Here is a 16,835-nt window from a genome sequence, read left to right on the forward strand (position 1 = left end):
ATTGAATTCAGACACTGCTATTAATTATTTTATAGCCATTTCGATAATGATTACCAATACCATAAAAACTGACGGGTTTAACAATATGCATGAGTTGTATATTCTATTTCTTTTAATCAGTTAGGAACCACTAACTGTTATAAGATTACACATGTTACAGTTATTTTTCTATTTAAAGAATCAAATAAAACTTGTCGAACAAGATTGCTTGAAATAAAACAATTCAGTATATAACTACAAACGCATCTACTTGCAACAATAAAATCAGTAAGTACCGAAATTTGCCCTATATTCAAATCACGAAAGGACTCTGTATTTGTGAGTTGAATAGAAATCAAGTAAGCAGAAAATAACCAATAAACGTATTTCATCTCATTGTCCACAAGTTGCAAAAACAGATTGTGTTGTTCCTTTTTTATTACCATTCTTTCATCTATTTTTTGTTCGAAAAACAATTTTATTTGTTTTTTTCTTCTTCGTACATTGAAATATGTCGTAGTAATGAACGAAAGCGTGTGAACTTACAATGACCCAACTATTTTGAAGGTTAGTTTTCAATTGAATTTTACAGGATAATGCAGCTATGTGATCATACAAGACTTTATTTGTAAGGGAAAACGTAAAACAACAAAAATACCGAACTCTAAGGAAAAATCAAAACGGAAACTCCCTTAACAATTGGCAAAATCAAAAGCTCACGAACAACCACTGAATTATAAACTCCAGACTTATGACAGGCACATACAGAAAGATTAGTACATGCATATACAAGGACATGGGGTAATCCTCTTCCTATATAAAGGTAAACACAGACATATTTCATACAATTGGTTTTCAACATCCTTATCAAAAGCACAGAAAATATAAATCAATGTGCAAAGTTATTTATTTTCGACGATCATTTAAGGTAATTCCCAAAATATTATTTGTTTTCCAGAATTTAAAGCATAAAAAAATGTCAAATTAGTTATTAATAACCTACCAGGACTCTAGATAAAACAAATGGCCCCTATTTCAAAATTCCTGAGGACAAAAAACTAATCTGGAGTGTTAGCATAGGGCAGCTTAACTGCCCCAAAATGACGTTTAATTTTGACATATATATTTTTATCTCAATTGTAACTACCATTACTCATATAACGGTAAAATATTACATTACCTGGTGAAATATATATGTTGGATACTCTGTGATCTTGCTGCAAATTATATTTTATCATGTCTTACTTGGAGCTTGCGCGTTTTATCGGAGACATGGGAGAAGCAGTGTTCAGTGACATAAAAATCAAACATATATTGGCGATATATACGATTGGAAATTTTTTGTTTCCTGAAGTTAACAGTAATAATCCCCTACCCCTCACCCCACGGGGGCCTAAAAAGTTTTTTAATCCTTTACTGTCTGATATGAGGTTTCCCAATTTCTAAGTAAAAGGTGCGTGTTTTTGTAGATCGTGTACATTTAGAAATCTTATACTTTTTATTCACTGTATATGTAACAATTACAATTTAGAGAAGGTTTATTCAAAAGTAATATCTGAAAAATCATACACAAAATTCATGAAATATATTCTTGGGGTTAACGGAAAAGCAAGTAGTTTTGCTGTTATGTCTGAATTAGGAAGATTTCCTATCTATTTTTCAATTTTATTTGCAATGCTAAAATATGCTTATAGGTTAAAGAACACAAAGGATGGTTTATTATATGATGCATATATTTGTATTAAAAAGTTATATGTAAAAAATATTACTACATGGTTTTTTTGTATTGATTTTTTATAAAGAAAGAACTAGATTTATCAAACTTAAATGTAAGTAAATTGAGTTGGCCGATTATGTACTATAGTTAAGAATAAATTATGTAAAAGTTTTCTGAATTATTGTAGAGAATTTAGAGAAAATACTGTTGAATCAGGTAAAGACAAACTCCCAGTTTTTGGTGGGGTTCGTGTTGCTTAGTCTTTAGTGTTCCATGTTCTGTACTATTATTTGTCTGTTTGTCTTTTTTTTTTGGCCATGGCGTTGTCAGTTTGTTTTCGATCCATGAGTTTGACTGTCCCTCTGGTATCTTTCGTCCCTCTTTCATGACTTATTTTTCAATTAATCATATTTTGGAACAGCAAAATATCTGGAATTAAAAGAATCTAATGATAGACAAGCACTGTACAAGATCAGAATAAGTGCACACCCATTAAAAATAGAGACGGATAGATATGCAAAAAACTATATAGATAAATCACAAAGATTATGTAAAGCATGCACGTTGGATAAAATTGAAGACGAAGAACATTTTATTTGTCAATGTCCCCCTGATAATCTCTTGAGAAAAGAGTTTTATGATAAAAGTTGTAAAAATTTCAAAATGTGAAACACAAGTGCCAAGTTTAATCGACTTTTTATTCAAGCAAACCTAGAGGTATTGAAAATGATTGCAGTTTATATAAATAAATGTTTTGAACTCAGAAAATTATCAATATAGTACAGATATGTTTATATGTAACCCATTTAGAATATTTGCCTGTTAACATTAAATATAATAGTTATGCTTTATTTTTTACTAACATGTGTATGGATCTGACCTGGCTGTGGTTTAAGATCTTAGAAAAAAGTAAAACAACAAAAATACCGAACTTCAAGGAAAATTCAAAACGGAAAGTCCCTTACAAATTGGCAAATTCAAAAGCTCAAACACATCAAACGAATGGAAAACAACTGTCATATTACTAACTTTTCTTATGTAAAAAAAATGGAGGAATAAACCTGGTTTTAAAGCTAGCTAAAGCTCTCACCACTTGTATGACAGTCGCATAAAACTCCATTAAATTGACAACAATGTGTGAACAGAACAAACAGACATAATAGGTACAAATGTCAAAAGAAGGCCTGTACATAAATGATATGGTGACCGTTATTATTTACAAAAGCTGGTTCGTCATAATTTGTTGAATGAACCCGCACACTAATGTGTCCCGTCTTTACAATCAACACTGCTCGGAAAGCGGTAACATACAAAAAAAAATCCCTGCCGAAATGTGCAATTTCTTTCTGTTATCTGATTACCATGTATGTATCCGTCCGACCCTACGCCATGGCTTGTCTAAACCCTTTCCAATTTAATTTTCAATTCAACTTCTTACAAATTTATTGTGTTTCTTTCAAATCTAAAGTGCTTTCATAGCTGATCATTGGTAAAATCCCTTTCCAGGGGATATATACCTTTTAAACATCTCATGCAGCAGCCGTTTTGGATGTTTTAATCGCATGATTAAAATTTAATACACCTTCATGAGGTGGATAAAATTTAACGACAGTTTTAGCATTTTAACACCGCGTTAAAATTAACGACAACTTGAACAACACACTAATTATATAATTATTCTAAATCGAATGATTAAGAAATTTCAATGCCTCGTTAGTACTAACGATAAGTTGAACAACAGACCCCGAATCTTTACGTTCAGGTATTTCACATGCAATCTTTTATGGTAATATTCTATACCAACGCACACAAATGTCGTCATTAACCTAAAAAAATTAGCCAAACCTTTAAACAGAATTATTCAGAAGGAATATAGTGACTATACTGTTTTCAGGTCATTAAAGATGTCATTTTTTGAGATTAATATTGATTCATTCATAGGCACTTTGCATCGGAAATAAACACATTTATTTTAAAACCAGTTGTTGGCATGATACGGGTTATGTTCTTTTCGTATATTTTATGATAGTCTGATACCAAACTCCTAACGGCAGGGATTATGCTTTATTTTGTATGATGAAGACATAATCTTTCAATCAGTTAAATTGAGCTCTGGAGCTTGAATGTCAGTAACTGCTAGTAGTCTTTTGTTAATTTATGTCATCATTGTCATTTTGCTTATTTTCTTCGTTTCCTATCCTAGCATCGAAATCGAACTTCTTTTAAACTGAGTTTTACTGTGCATATTGCTGTGAGTTTGTTTATTCTACATTGGCTAGATGTATAGGGGGAGGGTTGAGATGTCACAACACATGCTTAACCCCGCCGCATTTTTGCGCCTGTCCCAAGTCAGGAACCTCTGGCCATTGTCTTATATGTTTTTGTTTCTCATTTCGGTTCATTTATATGCTTTTGAGTTTTGTGTGACGTTCATTTTCTATGAACTAGTACACATTTTGTTTAGTGGCAAGCCGAAGCCCGCCTCCGGGTACGGGATTTTCTCGCTGTGTTAAATACCAATTTGTGACCTTGTGCTGTTTTCTGTTCTTTGGTCGGGTTGTTGTCTCTTTGACACATTCCCCGTTTCAATTCTCAATCTTATATATTTCTTAAAAACACCGTTGTCCAACTATAGAAATACATCATAGGAGTCAAACTTTCTTTTGGAACGACGGTTTAAATTTACACTATGAGACGATCAAAGATTTAAATGCTACCTCTAAGTGTAATTATAATCCTAATCGTTAGTGTATGAGAGTTTCTGCAAATGTCTAGTTGACATCGCTACTCTGTTCATGTCAGCATTAATTTATTTGAATAATTTGGTGATGATGGCAGGTGTTTGTATATTTCTGACGTTGTCAGTTTGTTTTCGATCTATGAGTTTGACTGTCCCTCTGGTATCTTTCGTCCCTCTTTCTGCTTATTTTTTGACAACTTTTAATGACTACATGTAGGATTGATTTCCATAAAAACATGCTGTATAGCCACCTGTCAATTATGGAATATTGAAATTGCTCTCTTGGTGTCTTTTGTTAGTTGGATTGTTTTATTGAGATATACATTAAATCTTCCTTTATTTGAGTATTACTTATTGATACACAAGTAAAACATTTAAATTTTATAGAATGCTGCAGGTTCCTTGATTTTAGCTTATATATGATATGTATAAATAAGAATTGGTGACAATGAATAAATTTGAATAAGGAAAAAATAAAATTGGAAATAAGTCTAATATTAAGCCTGTCTACATAATATGTTTATCAAATGTTATAGCTATAGAAATTACATTTTGACAAAAGTGCAATCTGGAATTGTATTCGTGTAGAACCATCGGGTAAATTTAAATTTCTCATTAAATTGTTAAAACAAGCTGTTTAAAAAGAGATAAAATCAGTCCGATGGCGGCATCAAAACTCTAAAATTACCGTCATTTATTTTAAACATATTTTTAACTAAATAACACGTAATAGGTTTACATTAGCTGCAATCTGTTTAACTACCTAAAGCCAACTGATTTGGTTTTTTTTTGTTTTATCACCGATAAACATACTATATATATTTTGTTTCGTTGGAACTTATTTGTCTTAGAAATTTGAAATGGAAATGGTATGTACACATATATTATTTATTTTTGTTCATTTATCTAATGATGTGTTTTTCTATTTGTTTATTTATTTTACTTTGTTAAGCTAAAAGCATACAGTTTCCGCTGCTTAGTAATATTACACTTGTAGAAAATGGGGAAAATACAGGGCTTGCATAAAAATGTGAAGTGAGCATGTCTTTTTCGTGAGTTCCTTTTTGTAATATAAAAGAAAATCATTAAAGATACCAGGGTTATAATTAGGTACGCCAGAAGTGCGTTTCGTCTACATAAGACTCGTCATTGATACTCGAATTATAACATTCGGAAGGCCAAATCAAATACGTAGTTGACGAGTATTAAGGATGTTCGCTCCTCTTGTATTTGAATTTCTGTCAGATATTCGGAATTCTCTGATTTTATCCATGTATTGCCATTACAAATTTTGCCCGCTAACGCCTACTTTTCTTTTCATAATTTTATTACATATAGTTTAAAAAGCCATATTTGAAAGCCTTATAAAATCCTTGTTATTTTTTCAAAGTTTTTGAAAGAAAAAAAGTGCCAATGATAAATGGATGAAAAGTCTAGAGAGAATCATTTCCCGCCAAATTTTCAATGGCTTATATCTCGAAAACAAGCACACGGACAATTAATTTTTTCTGCTTTTTTAATTACATTTTTTATATACTGTCAATTTATAACAGTCTTTTAAAAAGTTTGTCATTTTGAAACAGAGGAGCAAACATCCTTAACACCCAAATATTCCGAATACATTAAACAAAATAATATCAAAATGAAATTACCACAAATCCGATTCAATATTTTGATGTGAATCTTGCTTGGTTTGACATACTTCAAATGTTTCGTGCTTGATCCATCAAGGTTTTTCGATATGATAATTGTAAGAAATTGGGCGAATATTTTTATTTACATTTTGATGAAGTTCACGAAATGATGTAATTGTGCCTAAATGATGGTTACAAACCAATTTTACCGGTGTTGACATATAACGGGTTCTGACCGCTTAGTGAAAGTCGCGTTTAAACAGTTTATATGTGTTTACTTTCCAAACTTTGAAGACGACATTTCTGGTTAAGTTTATTCAAAGTTATACGCATGTTATTTACTTGAAAATCAAATCACGTATTTTCCGTCAACCACAGGGTATGTGTTTTGCTGGAGTTTCAATCTTGCTTGTATCATCCGTCCTGTAGCCAAAAAAAAATGAAAACAACAAATTATAAATTTCATGCGTCAGAAGCGCTTTACTTGATTTACATTCATTCGGAACGCTCAAAGCCGAATATTTGAAAGCCAAATATGTATGTTAACCGAAACAGTTGATATCTCCATGTTTTGTTTGATTTGAATATAACAGTTTCAACAGAAGTTGTAGTTAACGAAATTAACATGTTCCATAAAAGGTGCCCTAAATGTTTGTCACGGTATTGTTGTCATGTGTATATACACCACATTTGAAAGAGAATAAAAATAACTTTAGAAAAAAAGTCCATAGCAATATATACATTGGAATATATGATTCGTTAGAAATTAAGCCCTAAAAAAAAGATCTGCACCTTTGCGTGAGAACATATGTGTTCTTCCCTCTGTTCAGCGATCTAGAACATTAGGACAACTAATTATATGAAATTATAGCTTTTGCTAGTCCAGTAATGCTTTTCCTAGTCTACTTATCTAGTATATGATATTCTTTTCAGATCAGGTGAATAAGTCTGTCGTAAAAACATTTTACCTAACATGCAATCACATTAATATTTTTTTTATATTTAACGTCTAAATATGACAACTTTAAGACAGACCTTCCTCCATCGGTTAGCCTGTGGTGATACGGGGCTACCACCACAATTTATGTATATCGCGTCTAAAATATCTTAAACAATCTTAGAGTCTGGAAATTTGCGTAAGCACAATTATGTTTTTCCCTTAGCATTCGTATCTGAATTCGAACGCCTTCTTCTGTAACAGCATGGCATGACCATCTGCACTTTGTCAAGTGCCCTAGACCACACGACCAACTAGGCTACATAAAATTGTAGCCTTCTTTTTTTGAGTTATGCATTTCTTCGTCTGCGTTATCAAGGTTTGCAATTTGATGTATTATGGCAAATTTATGGTATTCTTTTCAGATCAGCTGTATTAGTCTGTCGTAAAGAATCATACTATTACTTATTAAATGATACGAGTAAATCCTAATACGGAAAAATCAGCAAGTGGAGTTCTAATGACGTCGCTCTGTTGATATTAATAATGAGTTAGCATTTTTTTCTCGGCCCGGTCCAATACGGCTTTTCACGGAAAAAAAATCTGTACTGGACCAGGCCGAAAAGCAATGCAGGATTTTTACTTCCGGTTGCATTTTCTTAAGCTACACCAAATTTTGAATCTATACTACTAAAGAAAGAGACCGATTTCATTGAGCCGCAACTCCTCTGAAATCATACAAAGTTGGAAATATTTGTGATATGACGTATAAATGTAATGTTTTATACTTCCTAAATTTGTCTTTGAAACAACAATTATTCCACAGAAAACGCCAATTTTTGATAAAATATCCGAATTCGAAGAGCGTTATCGATCCGTGTCTTATACGCTTTCGGGCATGCTCAGTCGATTTTTTTCAATTGTGTTACTCATTTTGATCCCTTTCGGTAATGCCAACGAATTTTATGTAGCTCATAGGTTATTGAGTTAAAAGGGTAAAAAACTACGGAAAATCACACTTTGTCACACTTTTCTTAGGGTATTTAATATTTTTATTTTCCAACCGAGATGAATGGGATCTTTTGCCTTATGTTCCTCATTTTCATCTCTTTAAAGAAATAGAATTAAATGAATTAACCGTGTCCAAATCCTTACAGTGTCAACCTTATCACTGTGTCCCACTCTGTTTCAACACTTGCCCAATTGTACCGCGATTTCGCGGGCATCTTCTACTGTATTTAAAAGAAACATTTTTTCAATTCAATTTCAAATGACAAGAAAAATTTAATTATAATCCGTTTTTTCATACGATTTGAAGCGGTAACATTCAACATTCTTTCTGAGTAGAATTTCCAATTGATCGTCATCGTTTCATTTCCGTCGATCAAAAAACACAAAAACTAGACTATTCCCAGGTACTTTGTGTTTAAAAAATGCATCAGCATAGATTAAGTACTTCGACTGGAAATCAGAAATGTCATCAATATTGACACACAAATTTTTCGTGAATGGGAAAAGGCACGTTCAAATGTAGCTACAATATATTTATCGGTAAGTTTCTTACTTTAATCGAAGAATTAGTATCATTTAATAAAAGTGTTATGAACTGGCTGTTTCTGTGTTGTCCTTTTATAAATTCTCGATCAGCTTCATTGGCCCTCGACTCTTCAAGTTTTGGGGCCAATACAGCTAACCTCGAATCTATAACAGGGCTAATACAGAAACAGCCATTGAATAACACTATTAAACCGTACAGTCACATCAACATTATTTTATTCATTACGTCTAAAAATATGATGACTTTACGGCAGTCGTTCTCCTTCAGGTAAACTTTGCGTTGGACAGGACTGACACCAGAATATATATATATATATATATATATATATGAGTCTAAAAGATTGTGTAACAATACCGATAAATAGATGGAAAACAAAACACTAAAAAGTGTTGAATATCATCGCACAAAGATGGAAAAACTGAACAGATGATATAAATTATACAATAATTGCAAATATTTCGGCTCACAAAATGGCCTTCCTCATTGTTAAAAGTTTTAACAATACTGATATATAATGTATAAGGTGTAAACATAGAACAATATTAATACAGGTAAGTTTTGGTCGATTGATTTTAATCCAAAATCCTTAATATCATAATATAAACATTAGACTGTAAATTTAATTATTTCTTTCTATTGATTCCATCTGGATGGAGGACACCCAGTGTTTTTATCCAAAACTTCTCCCGATTCTCCCTTTGCCTATTTTGCCATGTACAATCCTGTTCAATATATATATATATACATCGTCTGAAATTTAGAACAGCAATATGAGATCTGCAAATTTGCAGTAAGTAACAAATGTTTGTTTACCCTTACAGGGATTCGAACATCTGCTACAGTAATCCTGCACTTTGTTCGGCTCCCTAGACTACACGGCTAACTAGGCTCTATAAAATTATAGCGTTCTTTAGACAAGCAATACATTTCCTCGTCTGTCTTAGTTCATGCAATTCTGTCCGGTTTTGTTTGTTGCTTTGATTTATCACTTCCCGATCGATTTACAAGGTTTGAACATCGGTTAACTGCTATCGCTTGAATTCATCACGAGTTTAACACAAAACTTGGTGTATTGCTGCAAGAAGATGAATGGTGTGCAGATCAGCTGCAATTGTCTTTCGTAAACGATGATAATTGTACTTACAATACAGTCACATCCAATGTTTTTGTATATCATACGTCTAAGAAAGTTTAACATGTTTAACAAAAATATCGAACTCCAAGGTAAATTCAAAAAGGGGAAAGTTCATAAAAATCGACAAAATCAACCGTTATCAACCAATGAAACGGGTAAAAACATATTCCCGACTTGTATAGGTGTTTTCAGAAAAACATGGTGAGTTAAACCTGATATTATAGTTAGTTAAACCTCCCACTTGTATGACAGTTGCTTAAAGACCAATTATATTGACAAAATTGGGTGAACAACCTAAACAGACATAATCGATTAATGTGACAAAAATTGGGATCCAGAAGCCAAAACTGTCTAGACTTACATCATAGACATACAACACAATTGACTACAAAATTCAAACAAACATACAAATAAATCAAACAAAAAAAGGTTTGTGTAGTTGATTGATATTGACAAAGACGCCGATAAAAGTTTTTGTAGTTGACACTTTCTCGATAATGTACAAATTAAGTAAAATATAAATACAAGTTCAAGGGTAAACAAACTCGAAACAACACTGTAAAAACCTCTTACGTCCGAATCGCACTTCAGGACCAACCTGAACTAGGATCGCCCAAAGTCAAAAATCCGATAGCTATAGCGGGATTTGTAAAGACCGAGGCACGTCAAAAGTCATAGGACCAAAAGACACATAATAGCACTAAGAGAACTAATTTGAGACAATTTACGACGGACGTTATATATAGTTATTTAAATATATATTTATTATTGTTTACCAGTTATGTAATATATATCTTACTCATGCAAAGCACTGATTCTATGTCCGGCCTTTGCTATACAATAGCCATTACTTTGGTACTGGCATGAAACTACGAATATTCTGTAATAAAGAATTGCTGTTTAAAATTATCTTAAATTAATGAAAATATCTCACACATAGAAACTCTGAATCTTTGCCCAGTTTTGATTATATTGTTTGTCCTTTTTTTAGTTAATCAGCTCTTCCTTTTTGAAAAAAATGATTTAGATTTTCAAACATTTTGACCACGAGCATCAATCACTGAAGAGAACTTTCTTGTCGAAATACTCATCTAGTGCAGTAAAACTGGTATCGTTAATGCTGTAACTACCCTGGACCAATACCTCTACTGGTGGACTGTTAGTCCCCGAGAGTATCACCAGCCCAGTAGCAAGTTCTTTGGAACTATTATGAAAATACGTTTATTTTGTTATTAAGATTTAATATTTCAAAGTCTTTAAGCTTTTTAAATACAGGGATGCATCTCCCTCAAGGAAAATTTTGATTCCTTGCCCGGTTTGTCTATTATTTTTGTTCTTTTTGGATTATCTTCTCTTCCTTTTTTTAATGCGGGTAAAATCTAGAAATGTTTGGCCTCGAGCATCACTGAAGAGACATTCATTGTCGGAAAGCGCATCTGTTGCAGTCACTTTTTCGCCGTTTGATATTCTTACTAACACTGTGTCGATGCCTCTGCTGATGGACTATTAGTTCCCTAGGTTATCACGAACACAGTAGAAAATACTTCGGTACTGGTACGAAAATACGGATATTGTGTTATTAAAATCTGGTATTACAAAATTTTTGAATTCATTTTTTAATTAAGAAATATATAGCTCTGATCTCTTGACCGGATTTGGCTATGCTTTTTGTCCTCTTCTATTTTCAAACTCTTTTGAATAAGTTTTTGATTTTCAAATACGTTGACCTCAAGCATCGCTGAAGAGAAATTTATTGACGAAATGTGGATTTGGAGCAGTAAAGTTGGGGAAATTACTGTTAGTACTGTACATATAAGCGTGACAGGTCACATTTATGTAAAACTTCATTGACAAAAGTTACAACTCTCTTAGGCAAAGTTGACCTTATATGAGTTTATGTATTATTTTAAGTTCTTTTTGGTCATATAGCTCTTCATGTGTTTCGGTATTTATACATTCTTGGCTTTCACATATTTGACTTTGAGCATTCCTGTTAAAGGTAAATACAGAAAAGTGATTCGGCCATTTATATAATTAATAAAGTGTTATTTTCAATTTGAAAAAAGATTTTAGTATTTGACATTTGTTTTGTTTCTATTGCTACGAGCGTCGTTCGAGTTGAACCAATAATAATAATAATAATAATTATTATTATAATTATAACACGACATTGCTGCAATTAAGAATATTGTTTATACCGCTATGACCTCGTCTCGATTACTTAACCAAATAAGGAGATATGGTATGCTTTCCAATGAGACGACTATTCGTTATTAAGACCAAACATCAAATATGTACACGTATCTTATTTAACTTAATAAGAAAAGTGTATTCGATAGCTGTTGTTCTTCATCAGTAAACCATTTGATTTTTTTTTAATGCATGTTCAATTAATGAAACTAATTACATTTGTGTAATATTCACGTACTGTTATTTCAGGTCAATATGTATTTAAAAGATATACTGATCAGTGTATTGCTGTTATATGGAAATAGTGGAGTATTTGCATTTCCCCCGATGATGAGACGTTGTATGTTAGTCTAATGGAATCTTATAAATTTTCATCTTTTTAAGAAGTAGTTTAAAAAAAGATTGCATTACATTTTCGTTTTAAAAACTGATTTTAGAGAACTGAGAATAATGTTATTTTTTAAATAATTAACAATTCTTTAAATAAACATAAATCAGACCGTTAGTTTTCTCATTTAAATTGTTTTACTATTTAACTGCGTCATAAGTTTTCCCTATTGTTTGAGGCCATACAGTGACCTATAATTGCTAACTTCCACGTCAATTGGAAATTTGTTTCATTGGCAATCATACCACGTCTACGTATTTTCATACAGTCGGTTAACACCAGTCCTGTATTCCCTTTTTATTTTGTTCATATTACAGTGTCTTTATAAGTTATGCTTTTTTTCAATTACGTTCTTGTTCATTCCAATATGATTGATTGGTTGTTATTTCCTAACGCCCAGAAACAATTATTTCATGTTTTTTTCAAGACCAGAATTTATTACCTTTAGTACAACAGGACGATTCTGCAGAGTAAGACGACAGGAATGACGGGAGAAATATTTAGAATGCCAGTTTTCTGGATAGGGCAGATTTTGTATACTATGAATTGCTTAAATTTTGTCATGTCGGGACCTTTTATGACTTGCTAATCAATCAGTGTGGCTTTTGCTCATTTTTAAAGACTGTACGGTGAACTGTAGTTGCTAACATCTACGACACGTGTTGGATATTGGCAATCATGCCACAACTTCTTATTCATGTTATTTCAATATTGAACAGCGAAATTTTGAATATCGAACCGGTGCTGTACGCGTTATGTACCAAAATGTATAACATCATATAAGGTAAGATATGTATCAACTACCACTGAATTACGTTTAGGTATATTTCATTAGTCTGATTAAAGTATAATGCTAAAGCGGGTTACTAAAATTTACCTAGTTTTTTTAACTGTCTAAATAAAGTAATATTTGATGTTTTCGAATTTCCAAGCTAGTCCGTTACTTAACGATATCACATGCTAAATGTGCTCATAAACACTCGTCTTTTTATCGATCTATTTGGTAAGTTGTAATAAGCAAAGTATGAAAAAAGACGATTCTCCTTCTTGCTCCAGTATTATTGCTTTTTAAAATTTGTTCATTTAATGAAAATAATGCTCCTCACTGATTTCTATTCTTTTATTTCAGCTGAATGTGTACCCTGTAGCGATGGGACTAATTGTCTTATTCTAGCGAGCTACTGTGATGGCTATAATAATTGTGAAAATGGAGAAGATGAAAATATAGATATCTGTAAAGGTGGTATTATAAATACATAGAACATCATTTGCTTTAGTTTCTCTATCACTAAGTATTAATTACGAAAATAAGAAGTGATTAGATTGCCATAGAGACAACTATCTACAACTACATCTACACCAAAAACGGTTGTTTGAATAAAGCACTTGCTTTGAAAAAAACTATAATGCAAGCAAAGAAAAAAAAAATCGAAACAACCCAAGAATATACAAAAAAAAAATACTTAAAAGTAAACAAAAAACAAATGTATTACAAACTATTAAAAACAGAAAACACTAATAAATAAAAGTCACTATCCTTATGATAATATAATCAATGGGCTTTCATTTGTTCGTATTTTCAGAATTCTCTCCTCTCCTTCATACATGTACAAATCATATTAGTTCAGTTTTATGTTTTTATTAAATTGGAAAAGTCCAAAAAATGCCCAAATTTTTATACCTTGAAATCAGAGGCTTCTGTGATTATCAGACACGCTTGTTTATTACATTCAATTTTATAAAACATTGCATTAAATAAATATTTCAGTTGTTAGATCGTTGATGTATTAACATATAAAATGATGTTCCTAATGTAAACTATGTTGATATATAATATATCTCTTTAAAGCACAACCATGTCCTCAACCATTTGACCCGATGTTCAGTCACTATGAAAACATTAAATGCAACGATGGAATACACTGTTACCCTAGCACTGGCCTCTGTAACGGTCATCAAGCATGTGATGACGGTACGGATGAAGATACAGAATTCTGTAAAGGTACTTTTCATTGAATGGTTGAAAAAACCAATGACAGTCTATTATCATTATAACATTAGTTAACTTTGAGATACTTTGATCTCCCTGTTAATTGAACACCGATTAAATCACATGTGAAATAAAGTAAACAATGAAGAGTTATTGGACTTCTCTGATGTCATACAATAACGCGTGTTCCCACAATGTTGTCAGTGGCGTTGCATCAAAACGTAGTAATAACGTGCATGTGTAGAAAGACATGAAGTTTCTTATATTCTCTACTTTATTTACTTTAAATTAGAAGTCTACTAACAAATTAAAAAAAAAACACCAATTACAGAATATGAAAAACGATAAGTATGTTTCTCGTGCCCGAGCTCCTGTAATAGTTAATCTTTATGTGCGCTTTCGTGGATAATTGTTTTCAAAATTTAAATTTTTTGATTACTTATACTATGAAGACTTTACATTAGTTTTTGCTACTTTTCCCATAATTATTTTTGGTGTCTGCTATTTATTGAATTACCCATTTAAAGTTAATTAGTCTGTTATTATCTTTGTTCATGTGGTGTTTTTTTAAACAATTATGTTGATAGCGGATTCCTTGTAGTCATTCTTAGATTAATCTACAACGATACATAACCTTTCAAAAAACGAGGAACAATACCAAGGGGAACAATGATCTATAAAAAGTAATTGGTCAAATAATGAAAAAAGACAACGAAAAGAAAAACAAATATCCACCAAGAAATCAATGAAAAAAGTGACAACTTCATGGCAAAATAACATCATTCTGTACGTATTATGTACCAAAGTGTAAAACATCATGCACAGTAAAATATGTATCAACTACAAACGACTTACGTTTAGGTCTATTCCATTGTATGTATACACGATTAAACTGATTAAAGTATAATGCCTAAGCGGAATACTAAAGTTTACCTAGTTTTTTTACTATCTAAATAAAGTAATATTTGATGTTTTCAAATTTCCAAGCTAGTCCGTTACTTAACGAAAAACGAACAAATACACAATACAAAACTTAAGATTTCAACCAAAAACTAAATTCCTCCGGAAGGGTAATCAGTTCCTGTTCAACATGTGTTAACATATTGTTTTACATTTAGCTGTTTGTGAAGACTTTATGTATATCTCGATCTATATGTCATTTTACTATGTCAGCATACTGACAAATGTAAATACCCCATAATTCCTCTGTTGTTTTTATTTGTTGTTTGTCATTTCAACAATTATGGAACATTTTAATAAAAAATGGTTTTTAATAAAAAAAAAAAATGACGTATTTGATTTTCGCACTTGAAACGATATTATCAGTAAATTATCTGTTACCAAAGTATACTAATGTAATACAAAGATTTTTACTTTTCGTAGATCATAAGTGTCCTGAAGGCTATGTCAAATGTCAAGATGGGTTACAATGTGTTTCTAAACATACCCTATGTAACGGATACTCAGGGCGATATGGGAGCTGTAAAGATGGATCTGACCAGTCTGAAGATTTTTGCAAAAGTAAAATATCTCAATTATATAGCAAAATCAGACAGTCATGCAACAGTATAATTAGCCAACAAACAATTTATATTGACTCAATTTTAAGTATGTCATACATGTAATTTCGCCTAAAATAAGAGAATGTCATAAAATTCAATGTTTTTTAATAACACTGAGAAGAAACACTGGACAAAAATTCCATAAGACACGAAAAATAAGATTCTTACTACTTGAATACACTTAATTTGTCAAAATTGATGTAGCTTACTTAGTAACATGATGTTATGCTTTTATCTATGATGTATTTTTAATTATTTATTCCATGTTTCCAATGACAATGAGTAGAATATTTTAGAAGGGATAGCAACTTGAACTTGAGTTCGCTTGGAAGATCAGGTACTCGAGTGCAAATTTCGTACCAGGATACCCGAATAAATTGTTTCTGACGTATCCTTCTGAGCAACATTTGAAATTTCCACTTTATTGTAATACAAAAAGTCTACCCGTAAACGGTCATAGTACAACAAACATTCTTAAGCATATGTTAATATGAAACATCCTGCTCAGTGCCCGTCGGAATCATCTAAAAAACGGTCGTCTGTCACACATTAGTATCTTGATACAATCCTTATTATCTGTATCGGCTCTCATCTGATGTAGTATAGTATGAAATTAAATTCTCAAATAAAAACAGAAATAAATCCAATTGTGGTTAACTGCATGCAATTTTGTATTGCTTACAGTTAATTAATTAGATGATTGGGGGGTTATAAACACATAACCAAAAAATGCTCCCTTAGTACTTTTATTACAGATATTATTCGAGTTCTCAAGTACTCGCGAAATTTGAACCTAGTTCTCGAGTATTGATACTAGAAGAAATTGCCATATCTAAATTATACCGATCATCTTAAAAAGTATAGCAGACGAAAAGGAATGCAAACTGTAGAACCGACTATTAAGACTTGGTCTACTAAGGTCAAACATAACCAAATTCATTAAAAGACTCCTAATAGGAGGTGTCTTAAAATTTCTAATAGATATGCGCAATTCATTTCAGGTAC

The 16,835-nt window shown here is 31.8% G+C and overlaps 1 protein-coding gene across 1 annotated transcript in view; it reads left to right on the plus strand.

Annotated features, from left to right (window-relative positions):
* The first annotated feature begins 5,207 nt into the window (after nt 1-5,207).
* The window catches only part of LOC127726641 (low-density lipoprotein receptor-related protein-like), a 33,215-nt gene continuing 21,587 nt past the window's right edge, over nt 5,208-16,835 (plus strand). The window contains exons 1-5 of the mRNA XM_052234075.1: nt 5,208-5,305; nt 12,140-12,230; nt 13,408-13,518; nt 14,128-14,280; nt 15,652-15,789. Coding sequence (XP_052090035.1) covers nt 5,297-5,305; nt 12,140-12,230; nt 13,408-13,518; nt 14,128-14,280; nt 15,652-15,789 — 502 coding nt within the window. The 5' untranslated portion in view covers nt 5,208-5,296. The remainder of the gene's footprint in view (nt 5,306-12,139; nt 12,231-13,407; nt 13,519-14,127; nt 14,281-15,651; nt 15,790-16,835) is intronic.

This window comes from Mytilus californianus, unplaced genomic scaffold (assembly GCF_021869535.1).
Source record: "Mytilus californianus isolate M0D057914Y unplaced genomic scaffold, xbMytCali1.0.p SCAF_18, whole genome shotgun sequence".
Lineage (NCBI taxonomy): Eukaryota > Metazoa > Mollusca > Bivalvia > Mytilida > Mytilidae > Mytilus > Mytilus californianus.